This window comes from Diaporthe amygdali (assembly GCF_026229845.1).
Source record: "Diaporthe amygdali strain CAA958 chromosome Unknown NODE_1_length_4327563_cov_65_473760, whole genome shotgun sequence".
In the NCBI taxonomy this organism is placed as follows: Eukaryota; Fungi; Ascomycota; class Sordariomycetes; order Diaporthales; family Diaporthaceae; genus Diaporthe; species Diaporthe amygdali.
The window spans coordinates 3,502,820-3,521,870 of record NW_026517021.1 but is presented as its reverse complement, the minus strand read 5'-3'; the positions used below and the strand labels follow the sequence as shown (position 1 = coordinate 3,521,870).

The 19,051-nt window shown below is 54.2% G+C and overlaps 8 protein-coding genes across 8 annotated transcripts; 4 read left to right on the top strand and 4 right to left on the bottom strand.

Annotated features, from left to right (window-relative positions):
• Positions 1-155: 155 nt before the first annotated feature.
• Positions 156-651, bottom strand: J7T55_006644 (uncharacterized protein; the record flags this gene model as incomplete). Its single annotated transcript, XM_053130941.1, has 2 exons — positions 156-444; positions 539-651. 2 exons carry the CDS (start codon positions 649-651, stop codon positions 156-158), a joined length of 402 nt encoding a protein of 133 aa, XP_053001408.1.
• A 2,839-nt stretch (positions 652-3,490) lies between these two features.
• On the bottom strand, positions 3,491-6,710 carry J7T55_006643 (transcription regulator; the record flags this gene model as incomplete). Its single annotated transcript, XM_053130930.1, has 3 exons — positions 3,491-3,853; positions 3,921-6,381; positions 6,598-6,710. 3 exons carry the CDS (start codon positions 6,708-6,710, stop codon positions 3,491-3,493), a joined length of 2,937 nt encoding a protein of 978 aa, XP_053001407.1.
• Positions 6,711-9,096: 2,386 nt separating this feature from the next.
• J7T55_006642 (small nucleolar ribonucleoprotein complex component) lies at positions 9,097-10,299 on the top strand (the record flags this gene model as incomplete). Its single annotated transcript, XM_053130919.1, has 1 exon — positions 9,097-10,299. One exon carries the CDS (start codon positions 9,097-9,099, stop codon positions 10,297-10,299), a length of 1,203 nt encoding a protein of 400 aa, XP_053001406.1.
• A 378-nt stretch (positions 10,300-10,677) lies between these two features.
• J7T55_006641 (uncharacterized protein) lies at positions 10,678-11,377 on the bottom strand (the record flags this gene model as incomplete). Its single annotated transcript, XM_053130907.1, has 2 exons — positions 10,678-11,034; positions 11,093-11,377. 2 exons carry the CDS (start codon positions 11,375-11,377, stop codon positions 10,678-10,680), a joined length of 642 nt encoding a protein of 213 aa, XP_053001405.1.
• Positions 11,378-13,306: 1,929 nt separating this feature from the next.
• J7T55_006640 (uncharacterized protein) lies at positions 13,307-14,230 on the top strand (the record flags this gene model as incomplete). Its single annotated transcript, XM_053130896.1, has 2 exons — positions 13,307-13,993; positions 14,057-14,230. The coding sequence occupies 2 exons, from the start codon at positions 13,307-13,309 to the stop codon at positions 14,228-14,230; spliced, it is 861 nt and encodes a 286-aa protein (XP_053001404.1).
• Positions 14,231-15,335: 1,105 nt separating this feature from the next.
• On the top strand, positions 15,336-15,675 carry J7T55_006639 (uncharacterized protein; the record flags this gene model as incomplete). Its single annotated transcript, XM_053130885.1, has 3 exons — positions 15,336-15,438; positions 15,493-15,505; positions 15,555-15,675. 3 exons carry the CDS (start codon positions 15,336-15,338, stop codon positions 15,673-15,675), a joined length of 237 nt encoding a protein of 78 aa, XP_053001403.1.
• A 263-nt stretch (positions 15,676-15,938) lies between these two features.
• J7T55_006638 (uncharacterized protein) lies at positions 15,939-16,406 on the bottom strand (the record flags this gene model as incomplete). The annotated part of the gene is made up of 1 exon (XM_053130874.1): positions 15,939-16,406. The coding sequence occupies one exon, from the start codon at positions 16,404-16,406 to the stop codon at positions 15,939-15,941; it is 468 nt and encodes a 155-aa protein (XP_053001402.1).
• Positions 16,407-16,715: 309 nt separating this feature from the next.
• Positions 16,716-18,759, top strand: J7T55_006637 (trna (adenine-n)-methyltransferase non-catalytic subunit trm6; the record flags this gene model as incomplete). The annotated part of the gene is made up of 2 exons (XM_053130863.1): positions 16,716-16,807; positions 16,893-18,759. The coding sequence occupies 2 exons, from the start codon at positions 16,716-16,718 to the stop codon at positions 18,757-18,759; spliced, it is 1,959 nt and encodes a 652-aa protein (XP_053001401.1).
• Between the last annotated feature and the right edge of the window lie 292 nt (positions 18,760-19,051).

The following is a 19,051-nucleotide window of genomic DNA, read 5'->3' as shown; positions in this document are numbered from 1 at the left end:
ATACATACTTCAGTGCTAAAAAAAAAGCCTCCACCAGCCGGTACCCAGATGATATACATATATATTATGCATATATGGACACACATTTTCACACAAAACAACCCTGTCGGTTCCTTCATTACGAACCGTGACACCCCCCCCCCCCCGAATGACCCTCAACGGAGCTCCAGATACGACCCCGCCAACCCCGCGGCCATGAACAGCAGGAAGATGGGCCTCTGGGGGAAGCCAGGCCCACCGAACTCGGGATCGAGCCCGTCGGCCTCGGGGAAGTAAATGGCCGTCAGGCCGGTGAGCCAGTAGGCGCTGCCGGTGAAGGCAGCCAGCTGCAGCGAGTAGCGGTCGATAGCAGCCGATGGGCCCATCAGCAACGGCCTCCAGGTCAGGAACATGGTAGCCATGCCTAGTACCGTGCTGAGCCCGATGGTCTGCGCGTTGTGGAATCTGCATCAAGTGTTGACCGCGTCAGCCCCGCCAGCCCCCCGGGGGCTGAACAGATAGGTACGGTACGGTATGCTTTGGGCTACGTGATACTCACTTTGCATGTGGTGGCCATCGTGGGTTCCGCTGGTGCGTGTGGTTCATGTCCGCGACCCAAGCCCCGAAGAGGAGCCCGAGGCTGTCGAAGGTGAGGAGAGCGCGGCCCAACATGGTGATTATACGGCGTTGTTCCTAACTTGGACGGTCTGTGTGTGTGTGACGGAGGAGTTGGCCGTTGATGCTGCTTCGTGGGACAACAGCCGCACCCACTGGTCTACTAGTCTACTGCTTATATATCGGCGAGTGAGGCAGAACGCCGTGCGACTTGAGACGCGAGACGCGAGACTGATGACCTAATCTTTAGTTGGAGATCGGATCAAACCAGCCCGACTCTCAGTCCGTACAACTATTCCGTCTGGTCTTGGAGCTTAGCCTCCTTGACTTGTGTGGGGAGATGGTTGAGACATAGGTTCAATATCAGCGAGCAGACCCCATCACCAAATCGGCCAGCCTTCATGAACTGGCCTGAACTGATGAATATGACTCCCTCTGCACCAATTTCTTTTGCTCGAGATATGCGACTGCCAAACAAGGAGAAGTGAAGAGCATGGTGAGGTCAGGCCGATGGTGGTGGAAGCGGTCAAACATATTTATCCGAAATGTTGTCCGAAATGGCCGTATCTCCACCACACGTCGAGCTCCGGTCGTCCCATTCCCACCAGCTTCGGACTTCCGTAGGAGCAAAAGTGAGCGAGCTGCTGGGGGCCAAGAATCCCTTATTTCAGAAATTAAGGTTTGACTGTTTGTAATCGGATCAATGGCGGCTTGCATGAACAGACTGAGAGGTTGTTCTCAGCTCACTGTTTCCTGATATCAAACTCTATGTTTCCCTTTCCTGCCCACCTGTGACCAGTCCATGCTGACATTCCATTGAGACCTTGTCATTGAAGTCCTGTGGTGTAGCAGCCGGAAAGGCAGTAGTCCATCACATCATGTCTTCCGACACATGCATCCATTATATAGCCTTCCCAGTCTATAGACGATGATCGCCATTGTCACTGTTAATTAAGCCTCACAAATGGTGGACTACAAGGTTCGCTCCACCGTGTAGATTTCTCCGTACCAGGGCGCCAACACTGGCCTGCGCACTGCTACAGTACTGTACAGCAGATGTTGGGGAAACACCTGGGGGTGGGTGCTGGTCCACCTGGAATAAGCCCGGCCCTGACAGTCGATGGGGGCCAAACCCGTTTCCAAGCCCAGCCCCGCTTTCTCTCTCGACCAAGCATCACAATCCATCACTTTTCACAAAGCCCATATTGAAGAAATCAAGTGAGCTGAGCTGAACTGAACTGAACTGACAGTCTGAGAGGCGACCTGAACTGTGCACCACAACCACGTTCGACCCCCCCCCTTCTTTTGAACCAGACTCTGGATCAGGTCTTTCTCATCACACTATTCATCCCCTTCATCAGCTTTTACAGCCCTGTTAGGGTCTGTCTGTCTGTCTGCCTTCCTTCGCCAGAGCAGTCAGCAGCGGGAGCCAGCCCTCTGATCCCCACTCCCGTCCCTTTCTTCCTACCTAACCTACCTATCCCTATTGCAATCAATCCCACAAGACAGAAAAAAGACAAGACCGGCATTATCTTCGATTCCCTTCCAACGATTAACCCCATCCTCATCAAATCCATCCATTCATCCACAATGGGCAAGCCCCTAATATCCAGCACCTGCCGGCTCGAGGCCAGGGCCAGCCGAAACAATCTCCTTTCCTCCTCCGCTGGGGCATGACGCAAATCTCCCACACCCCTAGCCGCCAAGCTGGGGGGCTAGGAAATTGTCAGCACATTAACACTTGCCCTCACATCCCATCCCGTCAAAAACAGCATCGTAAAGATGATGCCCCTACGCACAACAAGCCTCCCAAGGTCTCAAAGTCTCCATCACCCGTACAGGAAGCGAGAGAGGGGAGACCGGCAAAATCGTCATGGCCGGGCGGGAGACGGGATGCTGCATACTGACGCATGCACGCCTGACGAGACACACATCCATCCCTCCGTCCATCCGTTCATCCCATCCTCAGAACCGATCCCCTTTTTCGTCGGCCGTTTAAGTACTACCGTCGAGATGGCCTCGATCTACCCATGACCCTCTTACGGTCGACCGAACCAAGATATTCTACACACAGAAGCCTCGTCGAGGCTTGCCTCGGTGACTTGCCCAACCGGCTGAACAGAGCACGCTCAGCTCGCCCGATCATGGACGACGGGATGGCTTCTCTCTACAAGCAAGTCACACTCTCAAGAGCACAGCGACATATTCACGAGTACCGACCAGATACATCTCACTACACGGCAGAGCACATGCACAAGGGACTATCGTCATGATCAAAGGATTTTTTTTTCAATTCCTCTGCGAGCAGCACCGCCTATTTCGAATGTCGCCCGTCTCCCACAGAAAACGCCCCATGAGGGTATAAGCCGATCGATGCGCCTACAATGCTGCGCACACGACAAGAGCCTCGCCCGTCGATCCCTTTTGTTCGTCATTCATCAGCGTTCCGCATCCCCTTTCTCCGGATCCCCAACAGGGCAGAGAAAATAAAAGCTCAGCGATAGCCCCCCGAACGTTATCGTCACGCTCTCTGAGCCTTGCCGCGGTGCGCCGGCCGACGAGAATATTATACATGATATGGACAGTGTTTTTACACAACAAGAGGTTGGACAGGCCCAAGCCAAGGAGGCTATCATGTCGAAGGTGTCCTCGATGGGCGAGATGCCGGCAGTCTGAGTCCACTTCAAGGGCTCACGACGAGCTCTAAACAACTGAGGGGGTCAATGCCGGCAAGCACGAGTATCCATCATCTGCGGATCAGCTGCGGCGTTTGGTGTGACCTCGGAAGGGCTCATTGCACCGCAATCATGGTCGCTTGAGCTTGATCAAGGCGGAAAGCAGCACAATCATCATCAGATGTGCACCGCAGACAACGGGGCCAGCTACTGGATGGGAACTACTCCTCTTCCGAAGAGCTTGCATCGTCGCTGTCATCGTGACGGTGGCCAGCGTGTGCGGTCTCGTTGGGCTCAATCGAGGGCACGGGTTCCTGGCTACCGCTTCCGGGACGCTTGTACGAGTCCTTGAGTGCCTTCAGCTGCTCAAGCTTGCGCTCTTGTTCGGCCTTGCCCATGGGCTTGTTCTTCTTCTTTGCCGCCGACTTCGCGGCGGAGGTCTGAGCAGCCGTGGGCGCGGGCTCCTGCTTCTTGAGCTGATCCTTGTAGGTCGGGAACGCCTTGAGAACCAGATCAAACAGCTTAACGAGCGCCTCGTCACTCAGCTGCTCCATGTCCAATTCGAGCTCGTCATCATCGGTCTCCTTGGAACATCAATGGTTAGCCATTTCCCATGCGACTCGCTCCTTGGGGATAAAGTGGGGTGCTTACCGTCAAATTGGTATCCTTCTTAATGATGTCAATGGCCTTCGTCAAGCTGTTGCCGTCCAATCTACCGATCGCGTCTGAGACGATCTCCTTCTCCTCGTCGGTGAGCCTCTTCTTCACAGGCTTCTTCGCCGAGCCGCCACTGGCCTTCTTAGGTGGGCCTGCATTATTCGCGGCCTTCTTCGAGCCGCTACTGGTGCCTGCAGTCGCCTTCTTCTTGGACGGCTTGGAGGCCTGTGAGGGCTTCTTCTCTCGCGCCGAGTTGACTTCAGCCCTCCTCTTGATGATTTCATCCTGAAGAGTCTGGATAACTGTCCTACTGAGGTCAATAGAGGCCGAGTCCGGGTTGTCAGAGAAGAGTTGCTTGTTGAGGTCATCGTTCTCCTTCTTCAACCGCGCCATGGCATGGTCCAGCTTCCGTTGTGCCTCCTGGATATCAACGGAGCTCTCCTGCTCCGGCTCACTCTCATCCTCCTCCTCCTCGTCATCTTTAGCAGCGCCACGTGGACTAGTCGCCGCCGCAGCTGGTGCTGTTGCTTGGGCGTGTTTGCTCATCCAAGCCGCCTTCTCAGACCATTTCTTGTCGAATAGCTTCTCCAGCTCTTTGCCCGCCGAGTGGACAAGATGGCCCTCGGGGTTGAACTTGGTGCAGTTCTTAATCATGAGCTGGAAATCCGCCTTGAACGCGTTGGCCGACTCGTACTCTCCACTATCCAGCTTTGCGGTCATAGTACCCAAGTCCATGGGCTGCTTAATGACGCTGTGGTAAGTGGGAATGTTCAGAGCCACGGGATCCACTGGCTCCAGGAAGAACTGGTTCATGGTCCAGTTTTTCTGGTGCTTCAGATCCTTCAGAACCTCTTCACAAAATTTCATTTCTGGCTTGCGCTTGTTCTTCGTGTTCTTGGGCTGAAAGCCTAGATCCTTGTTCTTGGGCGGGTGGATAGGTCTCTTGGGCCGATCGCCGGCGTTCTTGGTGCTGTCTCGCCGAATGGTGGGCACCCCGGAAGCAGGCACAGCAAAGACAGGTGAGTCAGAAACCTTCTCCGCCGGTGAGCTTGCCACAGGACGTGACTCCTTCTTTGGGGGAGGAGGTTGGTGATGCCGCGGTTCAGCGTGCCGTGTGGGCATCTGCTTGATGTCCTGCTTCACGGGCTTCACGGGCTCTTCTGCGGGTACCTCTGCCAGCCTAATGTAAATTCCGTCCACCGTTGCCTTTGCGGCCCTGGTCACATCGTGATCAGAGCCGTTGAACTTGGTGGCATTTTCAATTATGAGCTCAACGTCAGTCCTGAAGTCAGCCATGACTGGGTACTTGTTGTCACGTAGGTTCTGCTCGATGAAGCTGATGTCCACAGGCCGCTTGATCAATGAACGGTACTGCTCCCAGACACCTGGCCACAGTGTCTGCACAGACGATCTGAACATTTGTCCACTCTTGGTCTTCTTGACAAGGGCCAATACTTTCTTGATCTCCCTGTTCTGGTAGGCCGTAATGGCATTGTTGGCGAGCGCCGGGTCATTCAACTTGCGAGATTTCCCGTTCACAGTCAGGGGCACAGACGCCCCAGCCTGCGCCGGTTTTGCGGTTGCCGCGGGTGTGGAAGAGGGAGTGGTAGCTTTAGAAGGTGGGTCTATGGCCATTGCGTCTTGTCCGCCGGACGGGGCAGACTGCGCTTGCGCCGCCTTTTGTTGCTGGCCATCTTCTCCTGAGGTCCTGACGCGCTTTGCAAGGGGCTCATCATCGACATCTTCCTCACGTTCCCGGGCGATTTTTGACGAACTCTGCGATGGCGCATCGGTCATACTAGTGTCGACTGTCACAGGCACGGAAGCAGCTTCCTGAGACTCGTCGTTTGGGGATTTCGGTGCGTTGGCAGAGGGCGAGACGGCGTCACTAGCTGGTGCCTCACTTGTTGCCGTCGCTTGGGTGTCCCCTCCTTGCTCTGCACCAGCTTCTGCCTCTTTTACTGGAGCTTCAGACATCTCCTTGTCATTCTCATTGCTCGATTCTGTCTTTACAGGTTCCTTCGCGGATTCAGCGGCCGTTTGAGATTGCACAGTCGTCGATGAGGCTTCAACGGGCGCGTCAGACTCTTCGGGCTGTTCCGCCACCGGCTCCGCAGGTTGCTCGGCCTTGGGAGATGACTTTGCGGCGGGTTCAGCTGGCGGCGAGGGCGCCTGGGCAGATTCAGCTGGTGCATCGACCATCTCCGTGTCCTTCGCCTCACTCTCCTCGGCATCTTTGTTTGGCTTTGTTGACTCGACTGCATCAGCTGCGTCGACTGCGGGCGGCGTCATGGCAGTTATGTGTTGGTTTGTCGCAAACGCGTCCTTATTCTGGTGCTGGTTTGGCTCGGGAGACTCGGCACTCTTCAGGTCGTCTTTGGATGATGATGCGTCGACTTTGTGGTTTGGTGTGGCGCTGTCAGTCGCGTCGGGACCGTCGGCGGGTGTAACATGGCTGCGCGCATTGACGCGTTAGTCGGATGAACAGCGCACAGAGTGTTTGCGAGGTATGCAGGACTAGGCGAGGCTGTGGTGGGCAGCCACGACTCCGTTTACAAGGTGCGCGATAGGGACAGAAGGGGAAGGATGCAACCGTTCAGCAGCAGACAGTGGGAGTGCAGAACGCTAGAAGCCAGGCATACGAGGGGGTCGGGAGATAAATGCGACTCACCCATTGACCTCCAAGCTGTTGCGCTCGTCGGGGAGCGCAGTCGCCGTCGAGGTCGCCATGTCCAGTGAAAGCGACTTTTGATCGAGAGCGATGGGTTCAGCTTGCGACGTCATTACTGCCATCGGGCGGGCTCTGCAGGTTGCGATCGGTTCAGCGGGCGCGTCGCAACATGAAAGGGAAGAGGCGATTGACTGGGCCCAAGCTTCTGCAAAGCGACGGAGTGACTGAGATGCGCGCGACGGGAATTGTGGGGCAGGCGCGTTGCGACAACGGGTGCAGCCAACGGCGTCGTTTTGGGGGTGCGGGTGAGGGGTGTATGTAAGCTGCTAAAAGTGGGCTCAAACGGCCGAGGAGGAATGCGCAATGATGTGAACGTTGAAAACTCAAGCAGTCCAGATCAAGTGGAGAATGCAGTCTTAAGGTGGTGGATGGCAAAAAGTGGTTGCGCCGGTGTTTTTTTGCGTGAGGCTCGTGATAGCTTGGCGCGGCGCGGGATTGGGGATGCGAGATGCGACGGGGGAGCAAAGGAAGAGAGGAAGGCTGAAAATCAAAATTGCAAAAGGCAAAGAGCCAAAAGGTGAATCAATTTTAGCTTGGGCTAGCCTTGAAATGACGCGCCAAGTGGAGGCTAGCGGCAGCAGCGGGAACTCGGTGGTTGGTTTTTCCCAGCCGTCCTGGCGCTGCGATTGGCCGGGGCAGTGTGTTTTGCGGGGCTAGAGCAGGGATCAGGAGACGTACCGCTTGTCGATGGTGGCTTCCGGTGGTTTGTCTTCTAGGCTCAGAGCTCGAGAACGGTAGCAGCAAGCACATGCCCATGCCCAAGGAGGGCGGGGGAGGTACCCTATTTATCAAGCGCGCAATCAGCTCCAAAGGGGGGGGGGCGATGAGGGGGAGGGGGACCAGCTCCCAGCTCCCAGTGCTCTCTGCCTTTTCTCAACGCTGCTTGTGATTGGACTGCTCTTTGAGACGGGTGCCACCAGGCCGACTAGTGACTGGGCTCATTGACAGAGCTTGGAAAGGGTAGTCCCTGCAGACCGTCTCTCGACGTGCAACTCTCATTTCAACCAGCAACTCATTTCTCTCACCAGGCTGCCGGGGTGTCAGCCTTTAGTTCCTCCTCTCTACACTCTGTTCTTTACGCTACTTTCTACCTGTCTATTCTCTGAGATACAACCTCTTGGACTCTGCGAGTCTCTGAAAATCCAAATGCTCTGTGCAAAATTGTCCCATCTGCCCTCTTTCTGCCCGAATGACTCGAAGTTGCAGCTGGGCGCACGGAGCGCTGATTCGAGGCATGGGACAACGGTAAGGTATACATACCACAGCAGACGACGAGATGGAGTGAGCGGACCTTTGCAAGACTACAACAGAGCTCTAAGGTTTAGGCACATCCGGAAAGCTTGCATGGCAAGCAATGCAGGCAGACGTCCCGTGAGGCGGCGACAAGTCTTAAGAGACAAACTGGCACCCGCGCTGGCCACCCGCCACTGTTTGTCCGAACGCTTTGACAGCACTGCTGCTACTAAGGATGCGTTCATTTTCTTGTTAGTCTTGGGTGGATGACCCTTAGATCCGCACCGGTGGCCATGATAGACCAAGAGTTGATTGCTAGGTGACTGAAAACAGCGGCGGGCGGGGGATCGAGAGGAACTAGGCGAACGGCCTCTCCTACCGCGTCGCTCACTTCTGTCACACTCCCACCGCGACGACGCGTGCGTGCGTGCGGTGAAAGCAAGGTGCCTCGTCTATCTTATCAACAGTCCTCAAATGCTGACTAAGTCGAATCCCTGCCATGGACACCGTCCAGAAACACCTCTACATACATCCCAATCTACATATTGATAGAATATCCAGAAAGCCAGGGTCTTTTTACAAGCATTCACAGGACCCTGCAATTTCAGAGATCCTCCGGTGTAGGCGTTCCTGATTGCTTGTTTAGTCGCTTGGTTGCTCACTCAAGCATCCTTTTCATCCAAGTGAAGGATCGCTACGGTGGACTTAGAAGCAAGTCCTTTCAAGCTAAGCCTCTGGAGCAGTGTCTGGCGCTGGAGCACTGCACTTCAGAGAGCTTTCAAATGCCTTGATAAGCCAGGCCAGAAAGTTCACTCATGATTGTTTCGATGCATATGTGCTTGCCATTAAGTGACTGCAGAACATGGCACAGTTGTATCCATGTCCATGTGTGCAAATGCAGTGCTGCAAATGTCACCATCGAGGCAGGGATCCCGAGGCGCTCGGACCATTCATCTGGGCCCTGCACTGGGAAGGGAAGTCGGTAAGGCCTAAAGTAGGCAGAAAAGTTCCTCTGCAAAAAAGTTCCCGCCTTGACCTCCCCCAAATTCTGATCACCTCGCAGTTCACAGCATCAACTGTCCGGCGATCATTGACTGACTTCCTCCATCCTCTCCTTTTTTTGGAGCCCCTATTGTCCGGAGCGCTCGGAAATCATTAACAGAGGATACCTTTCACAATCCTCGGGGCTCTCGCCAAGAAGCAATTATGGCGACAAAGAGGAAGCTCGCCAAGGTCGCTGCACCCGTCAGCCAGAGCGCCAAACTGCCCAACTCCACCAGGATAGACGAGACCAGAACATCAGTCACAGTGCCCATACCTGCGAAATCCAAGTCATCAAAACAAGTCGAGACAATTGAAATTTCAAGTGACTCTGAGAGCAATTACGACGACATCTCTGACGTCGATGATGACGAGGAGGCCGAAAAGCAGACTGCAGATCCAGCACGGTCGCAAGACGAAGTGGACGGGGATGAAGATACCGAAATGAAAGAGGAGGGCGGGGAATCCGATGCTGAGCCCACATTCGGTGACCTGATCCGCAACCACGACACAGTCGACGTCGCCGCTGCACTCGGCGGCCAGCAATTGACTGGTGCAAGCACAGCCTTGACAGCCGCCCCCCAACGACAAATAGCACCTCCCTCCACCTCCTCCATCGGCATAGTCCTTGCACAGGCTCTCCGGACTGACGACGCAGACCTTCTCGAGTCTTGCCTCCAAACCTCAGATGCAACTATCATCCGCAACACTATCCAGAGACTAGACTCCAGCCTCGCAGGAGCCCTGCTCACACAACTCACCTCACGTCTTCACAGGCGCCCGGGACGTGCACACAACCTCATGACCTTTGTTCAGTGGACACTGATCGGCCATGGTGGCGCCTTGGCAACCCAGCCAGACATCCAGAGACGGCTTGCCGAGCTGAACAGGGTATTGGAGGAGAGAACAAGAGGCTTGAACAGCCTGCTTGCGCTGAAGGGCAAACTGGACATGCTGGAGGCACAGATGACCCTGCGCCGTGGGAACAAGTCTCGCCGAGCATCAGGCAAGGGCCATGACGACAGCGACAGCGATGAGGACGAGGACAACGCCGAGGAGGGTATTGTTTACGTGGAAGGACAGGAGGACGATATTACGTCGAATGGGGTATCACGGCGGAGAGATGATGACGAGGACGACTTCCCTGCAGTCAACGGGGTTGCCTCTGATTCCGAGGAAGAGTCAGGCGATGAAGACGAGGATGACATGGACGTTGACGAGTTCGCCGAGGAGTCAGTAGACGAGGACGAGGTGGATCATGACGATATCGAGGAGGACTCAGCTGAGGAAGACGAGAGCGAGGCTGAGGTTGCACCACCTGCGAAGGTGCAGAAGAAAAGCAAATCATCCTTTTCGAAAAAGAGGTGAACAGAGCGATCGGTACGGAGTTGAAGGGAGTAATAGACTTGTACATGATGATACCATTATCATCCGTATCATCAGGATGATATCACGTCCAGACAACGGGCGTCTAGCAGTACTTGGCGGCTGTACATCTACGAGTAGCGCAGTACCGCACTGGGAATTGCAAACCAACACCATCACATCAAAACATCTCGCAAGACTCCTCAACCAGTAGTTCTCATTAACCTTGTGTAGGGTTGCTCGCCCCGAATCATCTTGTTGACGAGACCATCTCCGCAGATTGTTCTTTGGAGCAACACCCTGCCCAGGCGGCAGTTCCTGCGATGCTTGCCCAGCACTTCATATCATCCCAAAGAGTCCTCAGTAGCCAATTGTGACCCATCAACAATTGTTACCGCGTCTCATGCCCACGACCACGTTCCAGCCATCCGCATTGAAAGCTTGCCCCTGAACCCTCTTTTCCTCCTTTCCCTTGTCGGACCATATATAAGTGCACTTCTTCTTGATCTGCTCTGCGTACGCAGCCATGGTAGACCAAGGGACCTGCTGGTCTTCCTGCTTGTCATTGCAGGCATAGATGGCACAGTCGTGTTGGCAGCTGTAGCGCCAGCACCAAGCTTCACCATCCTTGTGGCCGAGGGTGGCATTGCCGGTGAGGCCTTTGAGGTGGTTGGCAACGCTGTCGAAATACTGTGGATCAACGCCATTGTAGAGGTTTATCTTGCAAAGGATGTAAGGCTGCTAAGGGGTCAGCATGATCTGGGTAGTGTCAAGCTGTGTACTGAGTGCTACCTACAGAATCTTCGTTTTCCGACAAGGCTGGAGGAGTAGTCGCGTTGGCTGAAGTCCCGTTGGCTGAAGTCCCGTTGGCTGAAGTCCCGTTGGCTGAAGTGGCAATGGCAGTAGAAAGAGTCGAGGTGGTGAAAGTGAGCATGGCCTTGTCCGACAAGGTTGAAGGAGTTGCGCTGGCCGATGTGGACATGGTGGTAGGGGAAATCGCGTTGCTGAAAGTGTCCATGGACGCCGCGATGATGACGAAGAGGGCGGCAACGAGGGCCAGCAGGCTCTGTTTAGGGAGCATGATGTTGGCGATGGTCACGTATTGATTTACCTAGGTACGGTGGAAGGAGGACGTCTGTTGAAAGAGAAGCGTGGTTTGCGGAAGAAGTTTTGGGACATCTGTTGTTGGTGACGTGGAAGGTTTTTAATCCAGTCACTGGAGTTTTAAAAGTGACAAGTGACTTGGGCACTCCAGTGAATCACCGTACAGGACGCAGTCACCTTTCGTCTGAAAAGCTGGAAAACAATACCACTGGTCAGCTTTTCATGGTGGAAACCAGAAGGGATGCAAACGAGTGATGAGCAAGCTTTCAGCAGTCACCTAGTCCCCTACCCGGCTGGGTGGTGCTTTTCTAGACTTGGGGACTCATAATGGGCATCACACAGGTGGCCATAGGGCAAGTGCGGAACTCAGACGAAAGCATGTATTCTTCAGTATGGCCAGTAAGCTTAGGTCTGCGGCTTTGAGCATCCGGTAGAAAAGTGAAGTCTGCAGATCTTTCAATTTTTCCTATCATTGGCATGAGAGACTGATGAAAATAAGGTAAGCTCGTCTTTCTACCAATTCATATACAGACCCGAGAATTCTATCACGGCATGTCAACTTCAGAAACCACGGAAAACCCAGCATTGTTGATAGCAATGCTGGCAATGTCATGGTTGCCGTAATCCAGTGCAATAAGGGCCTCTGAGCAAAACACAAAAAAATGTAGATCAGATTTGTCCTGATTAGCGATGCTCATTGGTTACAATGGCCCGAATCCTCGTTGGCAAGCTTCAAAGATGGGAAAATGCATTTGAACCTTGCAAACCTCTCTTCAAAGAATGAGAAATAACTGGAAGTTCCAAGCAGCGCAGTTGATATGTAGCATCTCATGCTTTTTGCATTCGCCTGGTCCAATCTCTGGTGATGAGGAGACCGATACATTCTTGAGCATCAATGTTAACTTTGACCATTGGAATCCCTCCTGAACCTATGCGAAGGTTTGTGACATGGTCATGCGAATTACATATTTCATCTGACCTTCAGCCTCTCTCTTTTGGGTAGAGTTTTGTTAGATATTGGGAGTGGAGCTTGGCTCTCTAATCCGCTCACTTCAAACTCAGACTGAAGGCCCTTTTTCCTCCTGTTCTGAAATTAAGATCAAGAGTAGAAGGATCGAAGTACATGCCTTATATGGATTTGGACTTCCCTATATAGAAATCTCGGCCACCCAAATGCTGGAAATCCCTCAAAGAGGTTTCATGTCGTTACTTAATCCATTTTTACATCAAGCGTGAATCAAAGTAAGTACTGCTAATTTTGAATTACAGCAATTTGCTCTATCTGCTGTCGATACCTGACAAATGGGCTGTCTGTTTGCAGCAGTGTTGGAAATGACAGGTTTACTTGCTACTGGACATGATTAGAGACGGACTGTGGAGCCAGCAGAGTCGGTATCAAGATGTAATGAGTTTAGAACCTCAGTATCCTCGGGTAGAAATGAGCCGTTGGCCATCCGTTCCAAGCCTCAGTGCGTACCTCGGTGGAGTCATCAGCATTTTTGACTTCTCATGCAGGTTGCCGGTCATGCACGTTGGTGAGTGTAGACAGGGGTAGGTTCAAAGAGACACAACGGGAAGATGCAGCATGAAGAGAAATCCCAGTCTGAAGATATGCAAATTGTCTCTGGCCGTTTGCTATCCTTACGTGAAAATCACCTTTGTCCGATTGCTTGCCTTTCGGCTCTCTATTTATCATGGAATCATACAAAAAGACGCCCTCACTCACAGATGATGTGTTGTGTTTCCTTGGCTTCAGTCTTCTCAAACCTTTCAAGCTTTCTATCACTCAAAGCTCGACAGTCGTTTGTATCTCTACAGTTCTATCAAAATTGTACCCAATCAAACTACAGCTCGAATACCTAGAAGTTTTCCCAGCCTGAGCTGAGACCATTCTGCCATCTAGATCATGGTACCTACAAACCAGCAGGAGGAGCTCGGTGTCAGCAATCAAGTTTCGGACCCAGCCAAATCACGCAGTCAGATTTTCAAGGATATTGAAGATTTCCACGAGAGCCTAGAGGCGGAAAGGGTCCACCGAGTGTTGCTCAGATGGCGCAAGAGGAAGCGCGACGACGAGCTGAGCAATGGAACCGCAATACTGGAGAAGATCCTACGAACGCTCCACGAGGAGTTTGAGGAGCGCAAAGAGCGAGCAGAGCTTTGGGACCAAGCTCTCATCGCCGAGATCAAGACAGAGAAGGCGCGTCAGGAGCTTGAGGGGCGTGCCGCCGCGTCTGCCCTTTCCCCCGAGAAGCAGACGCGACTTGTGCATGCTGTCGCCTCGGTGTTGAATATTGAGGTGTCAAGTGAAGAAGTGGGAAAGATGCTTTCAAAGACAACTGCGGTGACAGGTTCAGTCGCAAAATCTCTCAAGTCCACGCCTCCGACTCCACCGGCTGATCAGCGTAGTCCTGTATCACCTCGAAATGCGGGATCACCTCATCTTGACACCCATGTCCGGGAGTCGGAGTCCAGAACGCTGGAGAGCGCACCTCGCACGCCGGGCCTGCTGTCAAGGACAGACAGCCAGGCAGGAAGCCGTGACGACTACACAGCTTACCAACAAGGTCTGAGGCCAAAAGCACCAGGCAAAGTGAGTCGTCAACCGCTACTACTGCGAAAGATGTATCCAGCTAACATACTCATGCAAGATCAGATCACCAACACGGACCGAAACGGCCGATCGATGCTCCTCGACGCCGCCGATCAAGAAGCCGAGAGTAGACGGCCCATCGGCCTTGAAATCAAACGCTCCAGAGAAGAAATCCACTCGCCCGGCTCGGAATACTCGCGTGTCAGACTGAAGGAGGTCAGACCCGAAAATATCTGACCTCGTATTTGGAACCGTTGTCTGGGGCAAGATTTCCAGAGGCGAGGGTAGCCGCTCCTCTTCGAAGATGGTTAATATTCATTGCAGAGAGGCGAGTGTACGGTCGCAGGAAAAAGGGCAATGTCGGCAAGCGGCTTAGACCTTGGGAGCGAAATCGGATTGTGCGCAGGCGGCCTTGACAGGTGCTCGTTTGGGATGGTTGCGTCGAATTCGCTCCACGCCAATGACCTCCCCCCCTCTTCCTTCGAGAAGAAGAAAAACCACGAAAAATCCTGCCGAAGATGGCACGCAGACATTGGAAACAAATGTGGAGTGCACCTTGGCACAAGATCTCGCAAGTCTATTTGGCCGCTGGAAGGGTATGCACCGTAGATCATATGCGAACCATGGGCGACGGGCCCCTAAGCTCGAGTGCGGTTGCCCCGGCAATTGTCATTTGTGTGCTCCAACGTCGCTTGAATCGCCACAACACCCTCCGGTGCATCACGACCACCGTGACGATGACTCGGTCGTGATGGCAGCGTTTGAGATGGTGGGATGCTACCCACAGAGGGTACCAGCGGAAGGTGACGAGGCGATGTTGGCGCTTAGAATTTTTGGCATCAGGTCATTAGCATGTGCTATGTCTCATATGTTGCCGGATCCAGCTGTAATGCGTCGTTGTCTCCCGGTCTGGGGCTGTGATTGGACCGGTTGGCTTTTCCTTAGTATCGGTACTTAGTCGCGAGATGGGTGGCCCGATCCGACTAGATCTGAGTACTGTGCCCTTTCACACGGATGCAAGTCGTTGGGGACCTGCATCTGTGATCCGGGGCCGTCAAATAATGGATGTGATTTGCTGTAAAATAATTTGGGTGTCGCCAATGGTGACGGATGGACAGCTGCCACCATCCTTGCCCATCCCTCCCCGATGTGAGACTTGGTGTTGACGTGTGAAAGAGAGAATCGATGAAGATGGCCGAGTATGAAGCTGTTGCGGGGTCTTATAGAGGGTAGAGAGCGCCGCCTGAATCTTCAGAAATCACTGATCAAGCGAGTCCCCTTCATCTTCATCAAGTTGACACAAACACAACCCAGTGCCCCTCCCGAAGCGAGTTGTGTGAATATGCAATGGACCGTCACGACTATCATACCGCTCGTCAGCGTCATCCTCACAGCCGTAATCGCGCCACTAGGCTGGGTGATACAGCGATATTGGAACACCAAAAGTGAGTCGAGCCCTTCATGCCTATTGGTGCCGGATCCTAATTCCGCGCTTTAAGGCAACCGCACAAGGTGTGAACATGACGAGTTTGAACTGATACACGGCTACGAGATAATCCAGCGGAGGCGCCGGCCAAATTATGGCAGAGGATGGCCGGTTTGAGGAGACACTCGAGGTCGTCAGCACGGTACTCAACTCCACGGGCTCCGACGGCGCAAAAAATTTCAAAATCCCGGTGTGACGAGAGACACGAGATGGTAGGGCCAAGAGATCGTGGCCGAGTGACTGCGGTATGCATGAGGGAGTTGTCATAGTTTCACGTGGCTTTTCATTGGGTGCATTTTGGTCGCGGCTCGCGTCCTGATATTTTGGCATTAGATCAAGAGTGAATAGAAAAGACACAGACAGACCGCAAGGTCGTTGGGAGGGCACCAGACAGGTAATCCGGGCGAGGAGCAGTCGAAGCGGCCAAGGGGCCAGGGTTCATTCTTATGCATTTTCAATTCAAGTTCCATAACTCTGCTCGTTCAAGGGTCCTCTGTCGTGCCTCTCGATGACGCCGTCCTTCTTGGACACAGACAAGTCAGGAAGCCAGTGTGACTTAGTTTCAATATACTGCTCCTTGTTGGGCTTCCACCACTCAGTCCCGTTGTCCAGAGTGCCACTCAGGACAGCAACGATCTCGTCTACAGCAGGTGTGGTGATGTGCGTCGGACTGCCGCAATCGCCGCAAAAGTTTCGGTACAGAGGCTGGCCGGAGTCGGTATGTGTGTCCTGGAAGGTCTTTGGTGTACCTGAGATCAGGGTGAAGAGATGTTTTGGGAAGATGCTCGAGTTGACCATGTGCGTGCCGCTTGATTTCTTGCAGTTGAAGCAGTGACACATTACGTTGTATATGGACTCATTGGCGGCAAGTCTGTACCGGATCTTGCCGCAGAGGCAGCCGCCCTCTAGTGTGTGGTGCTCAGGCATGGCCAGATAACCTGAGACCCAAAGTTGAAAGGAGCACACTTAGAATTAATAGACAAATTGGTGTCGCCAGGCTGGAAACAGTTGGAGATCTGAAGCACCACTCTTCAACAGGGAATGACGTCCGCTGTGGGACTGTGAAGCTCCCCCGCAATTCACCCTGGACATATTGTCCGTGAAGGTGGGGCTCCTGTGCAGGGGAGTTCGGAAGCAACCGAGCTCAACTTTCAGCTCCAAAACTTTTTTTTGCTGTGTTTGCGGATGGTCGACTGTTCACGACGCCACTGTCCACCAACATCGACGGCGTGAATCATGGCGACACACTCCTTAATCGAGCCCAATTCATGGGTCACATTGCGGTTGCCCAATGGAACCAACCGTCTGCTGCAGATCACTCCCAATATGTACGGTCTTGTTCTTCACGGAGCTACTCCATTCTCAGTCTCAGACCTTTTCATAAATGCTGACAGTCTGCCTCGACGGGTACAGGATGATCTCGCTTGGCAGATATGGCTCTTTCCACAGCAATCTACTCATACACCGTCCTTACCACCTCACATATGAGCTCAACGATAAGAATGCCACAAGCGACACCTTCACACGGCTGCGCGTCGTTCCCGCCTCCGAGCTTCACGCCGATGTCCTTGCAGAAGAAGAGGCAGCAGGTTCATCGCCGTCTCGCCAGGACAGCGCTGTCCCAGAGGAGGCCATAATATCTGCCGTCGATGGCATCGAGTACAGCCTGGTTGACAACGAGACTGGCGCCGTGGTGGTGCGGTCCAACCGTGAGATCATCGACGACAACGCGCGGCAGACTTTGACGTGGCAGGAGATTGAGGCCCTGAAACGCGATGGTACCGATTCCGGCAAGGAATTGATTGCGAAGCTCATGCTGTCGCATACGGGCATGGACCAGAAGACAACATTCAGTATGGCCAAGTACAAGCTGCTGAAGGAGAAGAAGTTCTTGCGCAGATTCACGGTACTGCCGCTGGATGTGAGCAATTTTGGGAGCTATGCTCTGCATGAAAGGGACTCAAATAAGATTATGGAGATGAGGGAGGAGATGGTCGGCCTCTTGGGCTGCTGGGCCAATGTCCACTTTAGTGGAGTGGACCAGGTTGAGCTTGGTGATGCGCCACAGACGCCAGCGAAGACGGAGCAGGAAGAGATGGAGGAGATCAAGAAGCCGAAACAACCAGAGGGAACAAGATACCTCGTAGTGGATGACACGGGTGGCTTCCTGGTCGCTGCGCTGGCCGAGAGGATGGGGGTCCTGTACCCAAAAACGACCGAAGAGAAGGAGGCGAACGGATTACTACAGACGAGCGACGGTGCTCCGACCCCCGCTGCCGCACCCGTGAAGTCCGAAATTGAAGACAGTGCGATGTCGAACACACAGGAGGCACCTCCACCGGAGATGGCACCCTCTGTCAAACGAGACCATGATGGGAACCCAAAGGACGATCGACCCAAATCTTCCGATGGCGCAGAGAAGCCCAAGAAGCGCCCAATACAGCGAAAACCCGACTTTCATATCCCCTTCGCCACCACAAACACCATGACCCTGGTTCACACCAATGGGCAGCCAAATCTTACAGCCCTCAATTACTGGGGCTACGATAGCACAAACCCAAGTCACCCTCCCCATCCTCTCCTTAACCACCTACTGTCACTCAGCTGGCTCCAACTCATCGAGCCCGAGGCCGACAGCGTCTACGCAACCGAGCCTGGCATCAAGACTGCCGAGGAGGTAGCGTCGTGGAAACCCAACCGGCGAGGGAACTACCACCGCAAGCGAAGAAGATGGGCGCGCACGCGGTACATCGCCGACTCGGCGCGTGCAGGCGGCTTCAGCGGACTCGTGGTGGCCAGCGTCATGGACCCGATCTCGGTGCTCCGGCCACTGCTGCCGCTCGTGGCCAGCGGGGCGCCGGTCGCCATCTACAGCCCGCACGTGGAGCCGCTGGCGCAGCTGGCCGACTGCTTCAGCGTGGCGCGGCGGGCGGCCTTCATGGCGCAGGACGTCGCGGGGAATAGGACGGCCGACGAGCTGGAGCGGTGGGCGGGCACGGACGATTTCCCGCTCAATCCGGCGCTGCTGCTTGGCGTGCAGGTGCACACGAGCCGCGGCAGGAGGTGGCAGGTCCTGCCCGGGCGGACGCACCCCGTCATGACGGCCAAGGGCGGCGCCGAGGGCTACGTGCTCACGGCCTGGAAGGCCAAGCCCGCAGAGGGCAAGATCGCGGCACGGGGCAAGTTCCAGAAGAAGGGGAGGTCCGCGGGCATCGGCACGGCCGAGGGCACGCCTGCTGCTGAGACGGCGGCGGCGACGCCTGCGAGTGCGGATGCCTAGGCAGCCGAGATGGCCCTGGGATGTATTCTTAAGAAGTAGCTTGCTTGGTGCTAGTGCTGTCGGGATCCGACGACGAGATAGGTACATATTTCATGGAATGAATGATACCCCCGGGTTGTTTTGTTTGGACACCGAGTCGGCGGGACTCCTGCCCTGGCAAGTAGTCTAGACAATGCGATATAATTCAGATCGGCCTCTCCCGTATCATTGGCCGGTAGCTAATTTTCTCCCCGATGTCTTCTAGACAGTTGCTTTGGCTGCGATGGCCTCTCTCAACCGCGAGACCTGATTG